Source organism: Danio rerio, chromosome 6, assembly GCF_052040795.2.
Source record: "Danio rerio strain M-AB ecotype USA chromosome 6, GRCz13ab, whole genome shotgun sequence".
Lineage (NCBI taxonomy): Eukaryota > Metazoa > Chordata > Actinopteri > Cypriniformes > Danionidae > Danio > Danio rerio.
In genome coordinates, this window is record NC_141026.1 from 12,513,448 (window position 1) to 12,532,986 (window position 19,539).

The 19,539-nt window shown below is 39.5% G+C and overlaps 1 protein-coding gene across 6 annotated transcripts in view; it reads right to left on the minus strand.

Moving 5' to 3' along the window:
- Positions 1–7,781, minus strand: part of gulp1b (GULP PTB domain containing engulfment adaptor 1b) — a 120,478-nt gene extending 112,697 nt beyond the window's left edge. For all 6 annotated transcript variants that reach the window (XR_015493282.1, XR_015493281.1, XM_087256821.1 and 3 more), the window contains exon 1: positions 7,689–7,781. Coding sequence is in view for 4 of the 6 variants with exons in the window: in XM_087256821.1 (XP_087112947.1) it covers positions 7,689–7,743 (55 nt within the window). In the remaining 2 variants the exon portion in view is untranslated. The remainder of the gene's footprint in view (positions 1–7,688) is intronic.
- Positions 7,782–19,539: the final 11,758 nt, after the last annotated feature.

A 19,539-nucleotide genomic window follows, 5' to 3' on the forward strand; every position in this document is an offset into this window, starting at 1 on the left:
AATATTAAAGGAATAAATGATGGCAGAATTTTCATTTTTGCGGAACTATCCCTTTAAACACCACAGCCTAAGTATTATTGTTGAACATGTTCATATCCTTATGCCCACATCTTGTGACATCTATGCAAAGCTCTGATCTTGGTTTCTTGAACATGATAATGAGTTCAGTACACTCCAATGGCTCCACAGTCGCCGGATCTCAATAAAGCACCTTTGGGATGTGGTGAAAAGAGAGATTGGCATCATTAACGTGCAGTCAACATATCTGCAGCAGCTGCGTGCTATCATGTCAGTGAGTACACAACGCCTCTGAGGAATGTTTCCAGCACCTTGTTGAATCTATGCCATGCAAAAGTGAAGTTTCATAAACTAATTTCGAGAGGAGCACGTGATATGATTGTGCACCGCTGGCCACTCATCCGTAATCAGTAATAATCCAATCAGAATGATCCTAGCTTAGTATAAATGGATCACTTTCTCCCCATTGCACTATCTTCATTTTGGAAGAATGCCTCCCGCTACAAACGCTCCAGCATTTAAACTACGCTTCAGCATCATTCAACCTTCTGGCATGGAAGAACAAACAATCAACAACAACAACAACAACTTCTCCAACCAGAACCCCGCTCTCCCCTAAACTCCAGCAGCTGCCTCGCCAGCAATCGAGCCAGAATCCCCGCAAGAAGCCGGCATATCAACTCTTCCATCTTCTACTTCATCTGCCCTTCACTACACAAGCCACAACTTCGTCTAAACTTATGACGCCGGCGATTCAAGCCACCGGAGAGAAGCCGAACTCACAGATCACCTAACGTTAATGGTCCACGTTCGGTAACCTGCATGCTTAAAGGGAAGTCTGGCAAGATCAGCGTGAATAGAACGCTTTAAATGAAGAACTCACCTCTCAGCCTCCCGCTGGTCAGCAGATCCATAACATTCTGACAGCTGAAATAGTTCGAAGGCAAATGACCAGGCAATCTAATCCATAAACATTATTCCATAACACCTTCATTCGTCGATATACATCCATGAAAAGGTGCACTGATATCCAAACCAGCTGCTGGTGAGAGTGGAGTCATACTTTCACGCATAAACATTGTAGCGATCTGATCTACAAAATGGCCGCCGGCATTTGCACTCTGAACTCTTGACCGTGACTCCAAGGAGCCAATAGCTTAAAGGGGACGTATCACCATCCAATGAGCTTTCCAAAACTGGAGACGGTCCCGCCTTCTCTCCCGACAAATTCATGAATGGACTGCGTGCAGAGACTTTGATTCCGGCCAAATAATCATGTTGAGATTACAGACATGTTACTTATCATGGATGGAGTAAAGCCATGATAAACATTACATTCACACAGTTCCTATTAAGTGGCAACATCGTTTTTTAAGTTTGATGTAGGCAGTTGATATATTTACATTTTATTAATAATTATATATACATATATCAAAAAAAAAAAAAAAAAAAAAAAAAAAAAAAAAATTCTGAAATGAGTATTACCCAGCAAGTGATAAGACAACCTACACATCAAGCAGTAACCCTGTTGTATCACGCCAATTGTGACTCTCATATCAATACACCTGAATGTCAGTCAGTTTTTAATGTCAGTAAGAAAACAATTTCCTGCTCGACTGCAACAAACAAGAGGAGGACATTTCTGGCCATGGAGTAGCTTTTCATACTTATACTTTGTGTTAAATACATTCGAGTTTTAAAAACTTCTATATCAGTAAGGGGTTTAAACTCCACTCCATCATCATCTCACCAGCTCTCCAAGAGGTTTCCTGGACTTCCAGCATAGAAACGCCCCATACGCTCAGTTCTCCTTCTAATTACCACCCTGCAGGAGGACAAATGCCCACTTCTACAACCCTGACACATCGTGACATTAAGTATTGGAACATGCATTAACAAAGGCGCTTCCATTCACAATCATCCATACACTTATGAAGACTCCTCCCACGAATATCAGCCAATACAATTAATCATGTCTGCTGTACATGTGCCATGTTGCTAAGATTTCATTTCTAATTCTCTCTTGTTTTCCATTTTAGAGTTCAAGACTGCCAGCTCCTGAAACTGCCCTCATTCAACCCATCACACTCTTCATCCATTCCTAATGCATTTACACTCTTCGCAAAGATACTTTCTGCCCATACAGCCCACACCCTTGATACATATTCACATATACCCCCCCCCCCCTTTTACTCTTCATATCACTATTGACAATATTTAGCACTCATAACGCTCCAATGCTGACTATCATTTGTACTTCCGCTATAGCAGAGTCGCTCCGCCGAGCCTCATTCTCCTTCTGCACCCCCCCCCCCTCTTCTTCCCATTTATAGATGACACAACCGCCCTGTCACACGATTCTGATTTAAGAGATGCTTATTGCAGTTCTTTGCTCCACAGGTATCCCTCAGATCAACTCCCAGTCACTCTTACACAGGGTGTCTCCGGAGTATCAGAAGGTGTTGGGGGCTGATAAGTCAATATAGAGGAGTTTGAGGGCTTAAAGTATTAGAAAGTCTTAGATTCCTTTACAAGGTAATACATTTATTGTTGAACAAGGTATCATCGTATGCTAAGTTTGACTATTCAAGCCGTGAATATCAGGATACTAGGTAGTTACGTAATCAGTAGAATTCTACTAAGGTTTGACAGCTTGCCGCTTGTTTACTGCAACACTCAGTCTGCAGCTCTATAGGTGACAACCTGTCGAATCGGCTAGATTTTAATATACATGTGTCTGTATTCGAATGTTTAGTTGGATTCATTTGTTACATTTTAATATTTAGTAAATATTCCGTAAGATAAATCTCGCCAGCTTTTTTGATTGGAAATGGTGAAAAGGTCTTTAAATGTGTGGGAAAAGTATTAAAGGTGTTGAATTACTTCTCTTATTCCTGTATACTATGTTTCAGAATATGTGCAGCCATCACAGAAGTACAAAGGGCAGCAACAAATCCAGATCCTAGAAAGGTGGTCACCTGATGCCTTCAAGACATGCGTCCTAGCCACTGGCCCCCCAAAGAAGCCCAGATGGCTCTTGTCAGCCATAATCCCACATCCACTCAAGGGCGAGGGTGTGACCCAGCCACCTTCTTCTTTTTCTTCCTTCTAGCCTGAGTAACACTCAGTTTCCTCCCCCAGCCACATAGGTAATTGGAGTTTCATCCAAGCCCCCCGTCACCCCGCCACCCTGGCCGTTTCCGCTGGAGTCTTCACAGCCCCCTCCCATTTCCCGACTCCTGCCGGACCCCGCCCCCCCTAAAGCTCTGACTTCCGCAGAAGTGTTACCCCGAGCTACGACCCCCGCAGGGGTCGTCTCACCGTCCCTTCCAGGCCTTAGCAATCTTTATTTATATATATATATATATATCTATATACACCTGTACATAGATATATATTTATAATAGTGCTGTCACTCCCCCGCTCCATCTCCTAACGGAGTGTTCCTCGAGCACCTAACTTATCCCGTCACCCTCTAACAGGAGTCTTCACTGTCCAAATCCCCTTTCCCAGACTCCTGCTAGAGTAGGCCAGCTTGCCCTGTTCCCCGGGCGCCGACCCCCGCAGGGGTCAGTCACTGCCCCCCCCAGGCCACTGAAACTCATTATATATGTATATCTATGGACTTTTGTTTATAGATATATATTTATATAGAGCGCTGTCACTCCCCGCTCCATCTCCAGTCGGAGTGTTCCACGAGCATCGACTCCAGCAAGAGTCTGGCCAAACTTGCCACTCACCCTCTAGCAGAAATCTCCACCGCCCAAATCACACTTCACGATTTCTGCTAGAGATGGCAAAATAAAAAATTGCTGCACCCAACTCCCGCAGCGCCCATTCTGACTCAGAAGTCTCCTGTTCACCCCCTCCAGGCCTTAGATTATCCCATTATATATATATATATTTATATACTCTCTCATATATACATATATATTTATATATAGCGCTGCCACTTCCCTGCTCTATCTCTGTTTGGAGTGTTCCTCGAGCATTTTTGACTCTTAATGAGCCAACCCCGCCCACCCCTTATGGCCCCCCTTCACTAGTCTCCACCCAACCCCCTCCCCCGCTCTGGCTTCCACAGGAGCCAGTTTCAAACTTTGCTCCAACTGGAGCCCCCTACTCTTTCTTCATTCCTTAATTACTATATCCAGCAGCCGGATATAGTGAAAACTTTCTAGCTTTTTGGGGGAAATTCTTTGAAATACTCGGCTGCTGTCCCGAGCTAGAGGCATTTTTTGGGGAGCGATCGAGACCTACCTGATCTCGGTTCTCCTGATATGCTTCTAGACCGGGCGGGAGCCCTGGGCTCAAATATCTCCGAGCTCAGGGTTCTCTCCCGGGACAGCATGCCAAACCTGCTATAAGTGCCAAGCATATCTAAGTGGGAACTCTTGAAGTGAAGTTTCATAAACTAATTTCGAGAGGAGCACGTGATATGATTGTGCACCGCTGGCCACTCATCCGTAATCAGTAATAATCCAATCAGAATGATCCTAGCTTAGTATAAATGGATCACTTTCTCCCCATTGCACTATCTTCATTTTGGAAGAATCCCCCCTTCCACCCCATCTCCTCCTTTTTCTCCCCTTCAAAAGGCGGAGCGATCGAGACCTACCTGATCTCGGTTCTCCTGATATGCTTCTAGACCGGGCGGGAGCCCTGGGCTCAAATATCTCCGAGCTCAGGGTTCTCTCCCGGGACAGCATGCCAAACCTGCTATAAGTGCCAAGCATATCTAAGTGGGAACTCTTGAAAATGAGATGGAGAGAGAGGAATGCAAAAGTGGTCCAGCATATAATAAAAAGGATGTACCTAATGAAGTGGCCACTGATTTTGTTGCTGATAGCTGACTGGAGTCTATTCTGCATTTATAGCTACTGTATGGTATGGCTTCATTATATTGTGTTGCTCATTAGAGCAACATGATATCGGGAAAAAAAATTTCAATACTTTCAAAAAAATGTTTTTGGCGGACAACTTAATTGTTTTATTATCAAACTAATTTGGAAAAACGTTTGGATTAAAGGTGCAGTAGGTCACTGTCTTCAGAAACATTCTGCTGTTGTGCTGATTAAAGTAAATGATTCAAGTATTATTATTATTATTATTATTAAAGTAAATAAGTAATGAGTGAAATTCCTGCACACGGCCGACCAACCTCTACTCAAACAGTAGTCGCTTTAGGACAAAATCACATGAACGAGTGAGACCAGCGGTCCGTGCATGCATGAAATATTCCACATTATGACAAGTTTTGCTTGCTAACTACACAACTGAAAACAGGCCAGATATAAAACAGTTATTCATTCAGAATTGTAGTATAATAATATTTTCTAACTGGCGAATAAGATAGTCTAGTGGGTTTATGTCATCTTTAATATATGCTTTCATGAGGTGTGGCCTGAGATGGCAGGAGAGGGATTGTATTTGAAATATATTTTGCTAACCGGTTAACATTTAGGCAGATCACTTACTGCACCTTTAACTTAATTGATTCATGTTTTGACAACATGAAGGAATTGTGTGGAACCCAATATTTTACAGTGTATTTTGTTTGTTACAAGCATAAATAAAACAATAGAGCAAACATGTAACTAAATAAATGGTACTTTATGGTTTTCTATGAAGTTTGAGGATTTTAGGAACAAATATTGAATCAAATGTAAAATAATTCAGTAAAATATATAGTTATTAAAGGCGTTGATAATACATTGTGCCTTTATGGTTTAAACCCCTTTTTATAATGTTCACAGGATTTGAAAAACAGATGCAGATAAAAAAGTTTACTTCATTATTGTTAAATTCTGCAGGGACTCCACAAATCTCATGTGTTCTGATATTGCAGCATTTTGTTTTTCTGCGATACATATTGCAATATGATTTATAATTTCACAATATTAATTAAATATCTCTATTGGTCAAGAAGTCATGTTTTTAAACTATCTATGTAATGTATCTACAATTAATATAAAACTAATGACAAGATTGGATTAATTCAATAGAACAAAAATGCTAATTAAATAAACACAGATTTTCTGGGAAGTCAGTATTTAGGTACAGAAAATAAATAATGAAAAGTGAAATAAAACTTTTCATTTTCGGCTTGGGGTCGCCACAGTGGAATTAACCTCCAACTTATCGTTAACTTAACGTTTTACGCAACCCATCACTGGGAAACACCTACAGTATGCACACTCATTCACACACATACACTATGGACAGATTAGCTTACACAATTTACCTATTCAACATGTCTTTGGACTGTGGGGAAAACCGGAGCATACCGAAGAAAACCCACGCCAACACGGGGAGAACATGCAAACTCCACACAGAAATGCCAACTGACCCAGCTGGGGCTCGAACCAGCAACCTTCTTGCTGTGAGGCGATCATGCAACTTACTGCACCACACTGATGCCCAAATAACACTCTAGTCTCTATTTTTTAAATAATACTATTCAATTTTGTTAAACCTACAAAAAGTATAACTTATTTTGCCCTAATAGTTTTAATTTTCACTTAAACAACATCACAGTCCATAAAAACACAAAAAAAATGGGAATCTTTCACACTTATACGGTTAAATTTCGCAATGACTCCACAAATCCTGTTACTATAACCTCAAATCAATACTGGAGATCCTGCGATGTGTTTATTGTGGATGTGCACATTGCGATATCGATGCTGAAATTACATATTGTGCAGCCCTAGTTTTGAATTCCAACTCAACTTTGCATATCCTGCGATGTGACTATTGTGGATGCACACATTACGTTATCAATGCTGAAATAATACTGTATATTGCTCTGCCCTAAGTTGTTTTTTTGTATGGAAAGGAGCAGCTTGTCTTGAACATTCTTCAAAATGCCTCATTTGTGTTGCGGGAAAAAAATATTCAGCAAGGTTTCAGAATAGGCAGAGGATTGATAATGTGACAGAAACTATTTATCATCAAATTTCATTTTGACAAAATCACATGTGGGGAATGAAAGGTGCATTTATTTAGCAAGTTCGGGTTTGATTGAAATCATTTTCAGAGGCAAATGGATTTACAGCCTGTGGGGGAAAAAAAAGTCTAGCAGCCTTAGTTATTAAAGCACAACAACACTAGCTACCCTCAGAATGTCATTCTGCTGTTCTCTGGTTTTCCTCTGTCAAGGGCAGCATACAGCGAGGGACACAGAGTCAGCAATATCATTATGAACATTATTCTGTCTGTCACAGCTGGGGGGGTCGGTGGCTGGGCTCTGGGTCAATGCATTTGGCTAATGCACAGCAGAACAGTGCTGAAACCACGGTACAGTTAAGCCCACCGAACTGAACAGCTCAACTAACTTTATAAAGCGGCGATCTAATACACACATGATGCACGAGTTTACCAATACACCTGCTATTCCGCTCTCAATAACATACATAACATTGTAGCACAAATAAAAACGACAAAAGTCCAATTATTGTGAATGTATAGTGTAGTTCAAGCTAAATGTAGCAGTAGCCTATTTGTATGCATTTAAAGAATAGACGTGAAGCGTAAATCACATCAGTCAACACGCAACAGATCCACACACGAAACTACTTTTACGCTATCTTTGCAGAAAGCCTATAATAAAATAACCTAAACAGAAGCCCACCGCAACAACGAGCTGTTAAAAAAGGAATTTGACTTACAAGGAAGGTTGATTTTGTAGTTATTCCCCTCAACCCTGAGCCCGTCCAGTCGCATCTGCAGCGAGTGGCTGGAAAAGCGCGCGCGTGTGTGCCTTTCCCTCCGCGCGCACTCCAGCCGCTTAAAAAGTTTAATGACGTCAACCGGGCATTTAAAACGCCGCTTTTTTTTCACAGGAATGCAAGACGTGCTGTCTGCCTTAAAGGGGCCGCGCACCGTAAATTATACAATAGATAACGAGAGAGAGAGCGAGAGAGAGAGAGATTTTGATATTTTTAAAAAACGTAATCGAAACAAGTAATTTTATTTATCAGGAGTCGCCACAGCGGAATGAACCACCAACTTATCCAGCACGTTTTACACCAGGGGTGGGCAAACTTGGTCCTGGAGGGCCGGTGTCCTGCACAGTTTAGCTCCAACCCTAATCAAACACTCCTGCTTATAGATTTCTTGTGATCTTAAAGACACTGATTAGCATGTTCAGGTGTGTTTGACTAGTGTTGGAACAAAACTCTGCAGGGACACCGGCCCTCGAGGATCAAGTTTGCCCATCCCTGTTTTACACAGTGGATGTCCTACCAACTGCAACCAAGTACTGGGAAACATCCACACACATTCATTCACACCTATACACTATGGCCAATTTGAGAGGAGTCTGGCTGCAGACCTTGTGCAGTGCAATCTGGGCTGCATCCCATACTTTTTATGGGCTCACCTAACCCCACCCCTAACCCTACCCGTCACAGTGACGTCACTAGCTCCATTTGAGTGCATTGTGTCTGATATTGCATCGCTGAGTGATGCAGTCTCAGCTTGCATCATAAAGGCTGCATAAAGATACTATTGGCCAATTTAGATCACCTTCACCTATTCACCTTATTCTCCAAGTATGAGAGGACGCAGCCATTTGAATATTTTTTGTGTCAAGACTTCTGGTCTCATTCACTTTCATTCATTTTTTGACATTAAAAACAGCTCGTTTTGCTGCTTGGTGTTAAAAACTGATATTTTCTTATTTTCTTATTCTATTTTGCCTGTATAGTCATGCAAACACTTGTTTGTAGAGCAAGTAGTTTGACTGTTTTCGGCCGTTTATTATTCCTAGTCATTTCTCCCATAGGCGACAAAATCGGAAGTTATAAAACAACCGCAAAAATGAGTGGACTTACGCAATAAGGTCAATCGCGCAAAAGAGAACATGCAAACTCCACACAGAAATGCCAACTAACCCAGCAGTGGCTCAAACCAGTGACCTTCTTGCTGTGAGGTCACAGTGCTAACCATGGAGCCACCGTGTCGTTCTATACATTAATTCAAAGATATAATTAAAACAAAATATCCTCTTACCACTATAACATCAAAAAGCATAGAATCACCAAGAAGCGACACTCCAGTGCAATTTGGGAAACAGCCACTAGATGGCGCGGTGGCCATTTTGGAATGAAAACTCCAATCGAACAACATCATATTATAAGTCTGTAAAACAAACTATTAAAAGTGCTGATGATTGTCATAGTAAGTGCTGTATTGTCGTCTTTTCAGGTTGTCTCTCAACTTTAAAGCGCTTTTTTAAATAAATGAATTAAAAACAAAGCATCTGCTTGCCATTGCGAAAGCAATAAGATCCAATAGACAGCGAATTGCTTTCACTCTAAAATGGCGGAATCCGGGGTTGTTGCTGGGCGCTGCTGTTGCAATGGAACGTTCTATTGAGTTTCGCCTCTTGGTCATTCTAAGCTCTTTGATAAAACTATTCTCACACCTCCTCGTATCAAATAAAAACATATTATTTGTTTCGTTTACAATTTGCATATTCCACAGCGACCCAGTACTCTAATAAGACTTAAATATTCCAAGCAAATCAGAGAGAGAGTTAACTGCTAAATTGGCTTATTGTGGCAAGCAAGTTATTTCAGGTTTATAAAACTGATTGCCAAGACAAGTATGGAACGTTTAAGAGAGAACACATTGGTTTTTATAAAGTATAAAGACTAAAATGGCGTCATGGTGGATCAGTGGTTAGCACTGTCACCTCACAGCAAGAAGGTCGCTGGTTCGAGTCCCGGCTGGGTCATGTGAATTGAATAAACTAAATTGGCCTTAGTGTATGTGTGTGATTGAGTGGGAATGGATGCTTCCCATCCGCTGTGTAAAACATATGCTGGATAAGTTGGCGATTCATTCCACTGTAGCGACCCCTGATGAATAAAATGACTAAGCCGAAGGAAAATGAATGAATAAAGGAAAAAATGGCGAAGAAAATTTTAAGTTTGATTTGGGAGTGATTCTTTTGAAGTATTTAAAAATAATGTATATTTAAAATATTTTTATCTCATTTTTATTTCACAAAAATAAAAGCAATGAAGCCTCCTTTTAATGAGAATTTCTTTATATTATTGCAATGATAAAACACTAATTACGGTTTTGGTACGACTGGGTGGAGTGACAGAGGACAACAGGAGGTAAGATCCAATATGCAGGTTTATTCAACGTCAGGCAAGCAGGGGTCATCAGGTGCAAACGGGTATATAAAGGCAGTCCAGAATCATAAACGTTAAATAGGCAAAAGGTCGAAAGGCAGGCGGCTAAACAGGATAACAAGGATACAAGGCTTAGGATCGAGACACGGAGAAACAAGAAAGGGAAACGCGTAGTAATGTCACAAAGATGCAAACAAGACTCGGCAAACTGGAAGCGTGAATGAGTGTCTCATGAATGGAGTGACATCAGTCTGTGACAAGGTTCAGCTGGTGATTGCAATCAGAATAGATGAATGAACAGGCGTGCGTGTTTGGGAGCAGTGCATGTATGAAAATGTAGTCCTGGGAAATGCGGAAATGTAGTTTTGAGTTCGTGTGAGAACCAGCGATCTCCGAAAAGCGATCGCTGGTTGTGTGACAGGTTTTTACATTACTGTGAAGGGTAGGGGTAGACAATAATAAATACAATTTGATAAGTAATTTAATCATTAACATAAATAATTGTTGTTAACTTCAGATGGTGTGCTGTAAAATGCACATTCTTGCTGAATTTACTATATGATTGCTTAATCTCAACTCCACCTCCCAATCCAAACAATACCCCATGCCTAATTCCAACATTGTACTGGTGAATGATGGGGTCCATAATCTTGTAGGGGTGTGATTTTCAGCACAACAGCTGCAACTGTATCAAGCATCTTCACATTTATATTTATAATAATGATGTTCAAAAAGGTTTTGAACCTGCGGAGGATGAGTAAATAGGGTCCACTATCCTTTTAAGAAATATACAGACACAATCCCTTCAAAAAGTAGACTACAGTATATTAGTTGGTATAAATCAATAATTAGTTGTACTTTAGGGGATATAAAACTAATTGTTAAGACCTTGAACATGTATGGAACATTTACCAATATATTTAGAATATTAGTTTTTATAAAGTATAAAAAAATAAAATGGCAAAGGAAATTCGAAGTTTACTTTGGGAGTTCTTCTTTTTAAGTATTTAAAAATAATGTATATTTAAAATATTGTCACATTCAGTCTTATTACTATGTTGCAAAAATGTGAAATATTTATTGTCCCATCATATTCAATCAAAAATTATACGAATCACATACATTTCTATGAACTTTTAATTAAAAATGTCAAAAATGTTGCACATAGGTTTGAGATGTTTGCATTACTTGACATGATGCTTGTTTTCAATACAATTTGTTTTGTGGCTCTTTGTCAGTCAGTGTATAGCAGGAATATGCTAGGTCATTTTATTTTGTTCTATGACTTGAATGAAGAGCAGGCTGTGGAGGAAATACTGCTGTTCTATAATATGATCTACACTGATGACAACCACAGCAAATGCTTAGTGAAACTTTAAATTGCCACTTGTTGTGTCTTGTAGCAAAATAAAAACCCCTACTCAACAATTTCTCTTGACCATGATACAATCCTGCACACAAGAATGCTTGTATTAAACTTAAAGTAGTGGGAAATGAATTAAACCTCTTGAACTGGCTGCATTTAAAGATAAAGTGCACCAATTTCGTTCTTTTTTTAAAGATCGCCCTTTTTATTTTGGAGGTCTTATACACTTGGACTGACATAACTATGGAGTTATGTCAGTCCAAGGTCAAATTATTCTCCTGATAAAACACATGTATGAAAAGTATGAAAAAGTAAAGTATGAACATTTATAATGGGGCACTTTAATATTCATAACTATCCTCATCCCCTCATTCAATCGTGCATTCATTTTCTTTTCGGCTTAGTCCTTTCATTAATCTATGGTGCCACAGCGGAATGAACCGCCAACATATCCAGCACTTTTTTTATGCAGCTGATGCCCTTCCAGCCGCAACCCATCTCTGGGAAACATCCACACACACACTCATTCACACATCTCATTCATTTAGCCCACCCAACTCACCTGTACTGCATGTCTCTGGACTGTGGGGGAAACCGAAGCACCCGGAGGAAACCCACGCGAACGTGGAGCTCATGCCCTCAACAGGCAATAATTAATTAAGATTATATATATATAATATTAAAGACAATTGGACAGCAATTTACACTCAGACATTCTCTTATGGTCATGAAGCTCCTTAAAATGTCCAGACTCATTCTGATTACATACCACATACACATTTCTAAAGAGCACCAAATATATCCCAGGGGCTGCATTTATTTATTTATTTTTTTGCAGTTTTTTGTTTTCGCGAATCCACCAGAGGCCACTGTGTATGCTTTTGAGATCTCAGATTTCTCTTGTGAGTGCCATTCGCACCTGCTCTTCTCACATAAATCCACCAGAGGTCGCTGTCGACTGACTGAGTGACTGACTGACTGACCAAACCAAACCCCTTCCCTAAACCCAACCAATAGTGTTTTCAAAAGCACCGATTGATCAGCTACACACACTTCCCTAAACCCAACCGACAGTGTTTTCAAAAGCGATTCAGAAAAAGAGATACCCTCACCCTTTACCACGTTTTCAGATTGTACTACATTCTCACCCTGTTATTTAATTGTTTGTTTTATTTTTTGGGGTGTTTGTCTTACCTGCCTTTTGGACTCAAACCCCATCATCACGGTAGACTCCGCTCTGCGCCTCAAATCTCCGACATACGCAGTGAGCCACTGGACAAAATAGTCACACCAGGAAGAGCCGTCAATACAGAGGTAAAGGCTGGTTTATACTTCTGCATTGAGTGATCGGCGTGACACATGTCACTTGCCTTACATGTAGTCTTCCATTTTTAGTTCCGCACACTGTTTGTGTTGCTCTGCAATAACACTTCCAAATCGCTAGCTGGCAGTAGGTTTTTATGTTCCTCTGTGTCAAGTTTCTTCGTGGGTGTTTTGTTTTTTTCTGAATGCTACCTTAAGGGCCGATCACACCGAATGCGCAGTTCCGTTCCAAAAACGCGAGGCTCATCACACTGCCTTTTTTTTGTTGACAAGAATAAAAGAATCGTGTACTTTTTATGTCGCTAGACAACGGCTGAATCAGTTGGGTATTGTGCTACTGAGAGATTCTGTTGATGATAATATAATTTCATTATATAATAATATTGTGATATTCAAGCTTTGTGAGCCATACAGCACTGGATAATTCAAAACAGCAGCCACAAGTCTTTCCTCCATCTTTAAAAGCTGACAACACAAACACTGTAGGCACCTCAACAGAAACCCCACCTCTGTTTTCATTTGGTTGGAGAATAAACATGACATAACTGACGTAGGAGTTCGCTCAAAGTTAACTTTTTTTCAGCTGCGAATGCAAAGCACGCAACAGCAAAAACACGATGTGGACCAGGCGGTCAAAACGCAAGGCGCGCAGGGCACATAAGCAGCGTGCAAAATGCCCGTGGCCGTTAGTAAATCATTTTTAAAAAGGCGCCTCTCAAATCGCATTTGGTGTGACCGCACTCTTTTTGTACAAGTAGCTAAACTCGCTGATTTAGAGGTGGGAACCAGTGCACATGCAACAACTTTAATTATAAGGTAAACACAAAACAACAGATGCAATCTGGAGCTACTTCACGGGACTGGACATTTGTAAACACTTGCTCCAACTGGTTCGTGCTGCTCTCTGTCCTGCCCACACTGAACACAGCTACCAAGCAGACCAATCACAGAGCCTGCACTATGCGTCATTGTGACGTGTAGTTACATTTTTTGAGAGGTGCGCATCAGTGTCGCTGTCAGCCACGGCAAGGGCTATGTGACCACATGAAGGCTGCATTGGAGCATACGCATGCGCTTAATGCAGAAGTATAAATCAGCCTTAAGCTGTCTGCTGGTGAGATGGTGTCATACCACCCTGTAGCCTTCATTTTAAAGACAAAATGCAGCCATATGTTCCTCTGGCTGCATAATTCACGATCTCCAGAAATGTATATGGGGCTGCATTTACAGAATGAGCCTATATTGCAACTGAAAGTCTGTGACTAAATTAGAAATTAATATTCTTGACTTTAAAATAAGGCAACAACTTTTTCATATCTGGTAGAACTTACACTTTTTCAAAGTTACAACATTAAAACATTCAGATTAATCACAACCAATTTAATAACAAACAGGGGAATGGAAAAGGTTTTGATTGGTTTTGTTTATTGGAGGCCTGCCACATGAGTCTCATTTGCATGAATTGGGAACACAGAAATCATCAGTGCTGAGCAACAAATTCTCAAACTTTACCTAAGATGTAAATTACAACATCACCTTTAGATTAGATATGACTGCTTAAAACATGAATAGCCCAGACACAACAATTCCCATTGTTATAGAAGCAGTTAGAGTGACTACTATTTTAACAGCTTAAATATTCAATCAGCAGATGGTAGTTATTCTCATCCAATCTAGAAGCAACACTCAAAAGAATAAGAATGGCTCCTAATCAGAAATCGGGAGAGCAATCAGCGCATGATCTCCTTTCACCTGCATCTGTGTGATGACTTGATCTCTGTGCATCTGTTCATTTCGAGAAAAAAAAAAACAATCTCCGTCTCTGTCTGCTTGTGTGTCTAATCAATAATGTGTGCCATTCAGGCAGAATGTTCCAAAACCTGGATTCCATTTGTCATTTGTCAACCACAGCATATTTGCAATCAATTTAACTTTACGCTTCAAGAGAAAAGCATATGTTTACCAAGGTACTGCACTCTCAAATGTTCAATGGGTTGGTTTACAAAAATTGTAATGTGTTTTCATTTTTATTAATGCTGCATGCATTTAGGAAATGGCGTCATGGTGGCACAGTGTCAATTTCATACACAGTGGCAATTCAAAGTGCTTTACATAAGCAAGAATAAAAGAAACAAGTAAAATAAAAAATAAAAACAAATAATAAAAATTATTAAAAAACATAAAAACAGGTAAAATGTGATATAAAAGAATGAAGAATAAGAGAAAAACATAATAGTGCGATCTGTCGGACGCAGCACAGTGCTCATACAGTAAAGGCACAGCTAAACAGATGTGTTTTCAGTCTTGATTTGAATGTGCCACACATGTTGGAGCACATCTGATCATTTCTGGAAGCTGATTCCAGCAGCGGGGGGCATAGTGGCTGAAAGCTGATTCACCCTGCTTTGACTGAACTCTTGGAACTTCTAGTTTACATGATCCTAAAGATCTGAGTGATCTGCTTGTATTCAGTCAGCATATCTGTAATGTATTGAGGTCCTAGGCCATTTAGTGATTTATAGACAAGTAATAATACTTTAAAGTCTATTCTGAATGTAACTGGCAGCCAGTGTGAAGACCTGAGGACAGGTGTGATGTGCTCTGATTTCCTGGTTCTGGTTAAAATTCTTGCTGCAGCGTTCTGGATGAGCTGCAACTGTCTGACTGTCTTTTTAGGAAGACCAGTGAGGAGTCCATTACAGTAATCCACCCTGCTGCTGATAAAAGCATGAAGTCTTCACTGGAAACAAAGCATCTAATTCTTGCAATGTTTTTGAGATGATAGTATGCTGATTTACTTACTGCTTTTACATGACTATTGAAACTTAGATCTGACTCCAGAGTCACCCCAAGATTGTTGTCCTTATTTTTTGTTGTTTGACCCTTAAAGCCAAGGTATGCATTCACCTTGAGAACCTCATCTCTGTTCCCAAACGCAATGTACAGTGTAGCATGATCACCTCACAGCAAGAAGGTTGCTGGTTTAAGCCCCAGCTGGGTCAGCTGGAGAGTTTGAGCTCAGGTGGGTCTTGAAAACTCTCCTACTGTGAACTGCTGATATATATCTGACTAAGTTCTGAAGTAGTCAATTTACCTAAGGTGCATTTCCTTAAATGGTGGGAGGAAACCAGAGGACCCGGGGAAAACCCACACGAAACATGGAGAGGATATGCAAACTCCTCACAGAAATGCCGACTGGTCTGGAGAGGGCCAGTCTTGCTGTGCCGCCCTATCGGAAAAGGGGAGGAGTTGGGGTGGAGGGGGTGGGGGATTCTTCAAAATGAAGAGGACTGGAGTAAACAGCTCTGGTAAATTATAGTGTGTCAGTATTTGTCTGATTGGTGCAATAGGCACCAATCATAAGCACATGATCCTCTCGAAAATAGTTTATAAATAAACCACACGTATTAAAATACAGTAGCATAGTAGGCCTAATTAAGCAGCTACAGCACTGAACAGTTCAAAAGCGTGGCAGATTAATTCTGATTATGATAAATATTTATTATTGTCAGCCACTTTAAACTGTAAATTATAAACAGTTTGAACATTAACACTGTGCTTACAGGTAAAAAGAAATAAAATTTCATTATTTAAATTAAAATGTGCTTTTAAAAGTTAATTAAAAACAGCACTGTTCTTAAAAAGTAAAAAGAAAACTGCTTTACTTAAATGTGAAGTAGTATTATGTAGTGGCCTATATAACACCTGGAAATGTTCCTTGGACCCCATAAATATAGGCTATATGTCATCATATTCATATATAATTTTTTGATAAATTTTGAAGTATATGATGCATGTATATATGACTTATCTAAGTCTAAGCATTAACTTGTATTTTAGATGTATGAATTGGAATGGATCCTTTTGCCCTTCTTTTAACCATTGCCTGCCTAACAAATCCTGCAAATAAACTGCACGTTGATCCTCAAATCTGTTGTCCAGCACCCTTGTGTTACGGAAACAAAATCCAGTGTATATTTGAAACCTTCATATTGACATCTAAAATTGGTGTCAATAAAAACGTCAAAAATTCATTCAATTCTTTTTATTCTCATGTTAGATGTCAATTTGATCATGTTTTTACATCGAGGCAGTTTACACATATTAGGGATACAAAAGCCAGTGTATATTTGAAAGCTTTAAATTGACATCTAAAATTGGGTGTCAAAAACACATCAAAGACCCATTTCATTTATATGACACCAATATTAAATGTCAATTTGAAAAAGTTTTTACATCAAGGCAGTTTACATGTAATTGCGATAAAAAAATCTAAGCTTTCAGGTGAATAAACCTTATATTATAGTAGTTTTTGTGTTATTGTTTTGTCTGTCAAAAGGCCATCAATGTGTGTGGGTGTCAAATAGACGTCAAGGTTTTGACATCAAATTGATTGTGCATTATTGACATGTTTTTGATGCCAATATCTATACCAATTTACTGGGCTACAGTCTGTTCGATTTCAAATGGGATAAATCACCCTCCAAAGGGTGTTACTTCAGAGTAAAAACAATCATAGCTGCCATATTGAAACTGTTTTGCAAACCAAAGTGCTTAAACTGGCCACTTCGAAGGGCTTTTCCCAATGAAGGATTTCAAATCTGATGGACACTTCTGGCCTCGTGATCCTTTGCACTGAGAAGTTGTTTGGTGTCACGCCATGCGTTTCATACAGAAGGGCTCATTCCTTTGCTCTAATCCCTTCGAAATTATCACTCTGGAAGATAGTGATTAGGGTAAAGGAATGAGCCCTTCTGTATGGAACGCAATGATTCTTTCTGTTCTGTTCAGTTCAACAAGGTCAGACATACATGGGTAAAAACATGAGAACTGAAGAGCTACTTTATAGCAAAAATTGAATTGATGTTCTAATTAAAAGCAACACTGACAGTTTTTCGTGTTTAATCTTTTCAATTCAGTATATCTATTGAAGAGCTGAATGAAATTAAATGACTTGACCTTCTTAACAGTTTTCTTCTTAATGCTGTAATTTTAAGATGTATGGTTTTGTTGTTGTTCAGAAGAAAATAACTTTCATATTTACATCTTAATTAATATTCATATTTATCGGCCCATGTTATTTGAAACTCAGTTTTACATATTGATCTACTTATCTACCCTACAGGCACAGGATATCAACGTGCCATTATATTGACGTTGTACCCCAACATCTTGGGGACGAAAATCAAAATGAAATGAAAATCGGGTTGGGCCAATGTCAATGTCCAATGTCCAATCTAAAGTCAACCAAATATCTTGTAATCATGTTACAACTTGACGTTGTGTGGACGTTACCACTATGACAATTATCATACTATGGATTTTGATCACTTTTTAACGAAACCTAAAATCAACCAAATATCAACATAATTTGCTGTTGTCATTAAACATCAAAATAGTGTTTTCTTTAGACGCTGGCTAGACAATGAATTTTGGTCACCTGACATCATGACCTAAATCTAACCTAATAATAACCCCCAGGAGTCGAAGACTGCGTATACACGTCTTGGACAAGTTGTCACTTCTTAAAGCTGAAATTAACTTAAACTACACTTTCAGATTTGATCCTAGAGAAAAGATCAACCATCAATCAAATCTGAAAGGTGTCTAGTTTTTTTTTTTTGTATGCTTAGAATTACAGCAAACGTGTGTGCTTTTGCAAAACAAGGATAATAAACAGTGTAGGCCATGAACTATTTTTTAGAAACGCTTGAGTAAAATGGGCTGAAACTCTGCGAAAACAAAACACACAGACATGACATGTATATCTCTAGAAAGCTTGAAGTGTCTACTTTTAATAAAGATGTGAGAGCTGGGGTGGTATCTTTTCAAAAGATACACACTTTGGGTCTATATTTGTACTTCAAATGTAAATAAAGTATTAGCGCCTAGAACAGGGATGGACAAACTTGATCCTCGAGGGCCGGTGTCCCTACAGAGTTTTGTTCCAACACAAGTCAAACCCACCTGAACAAACTAATCAGTGTCTTCAAGATCACTAGAAATTTATAAGTCGGTGTGTGTGATTAGAGCTGGAGCTAAACTGTGCAGGACACCGGCCCTCCAGGACCGAGTTTGCCCACCCCTGGCCTAGAAGTACAAAAGTAGGTCTTATTGAAAGTCTTTTCAATAGGTAGTGTACTGCCTCAGTGACAGCTCTTATACCATCATCTATGTTGAATGTTGGTGATATATAATTGATCACTGATTGACAGCCTAACCATGAGGGTCTAGAATTGTTTTGTGATAGCTATGAAAATGTGCAGTTTTGTTGATGTCCATCTGCTACCCTGATTCAATCATCCATACAACCTGCAACACTAACAGCTCATTCTAAATGTGTATGTTACATGATGTATCATATCCAAAGCTGAGAAATCAAAATCTGTGTATATTCAAAAAGCCCACAGATCTGTAATTGTTCCCTCGTTTCCGCTTTATTTCCTGTCCTATTTTCATTTTTAGCACACAGCAGGTATGCTTTGTGCTTGTATATTTTCAACAATCATTAGTGAACCGAACCACAATAATTAATAGACTCTCATTCAGGAAAATCATTACTCCTTAAGTGAACGCACTGAAATGTGGTAAGAGTCAAAAGAACTAAAACAAATCCAACAAACATCAGGAGCCTAACACTCCAGTGAACTTATGGAACAGATTTAAGATACTAAACATTGTACT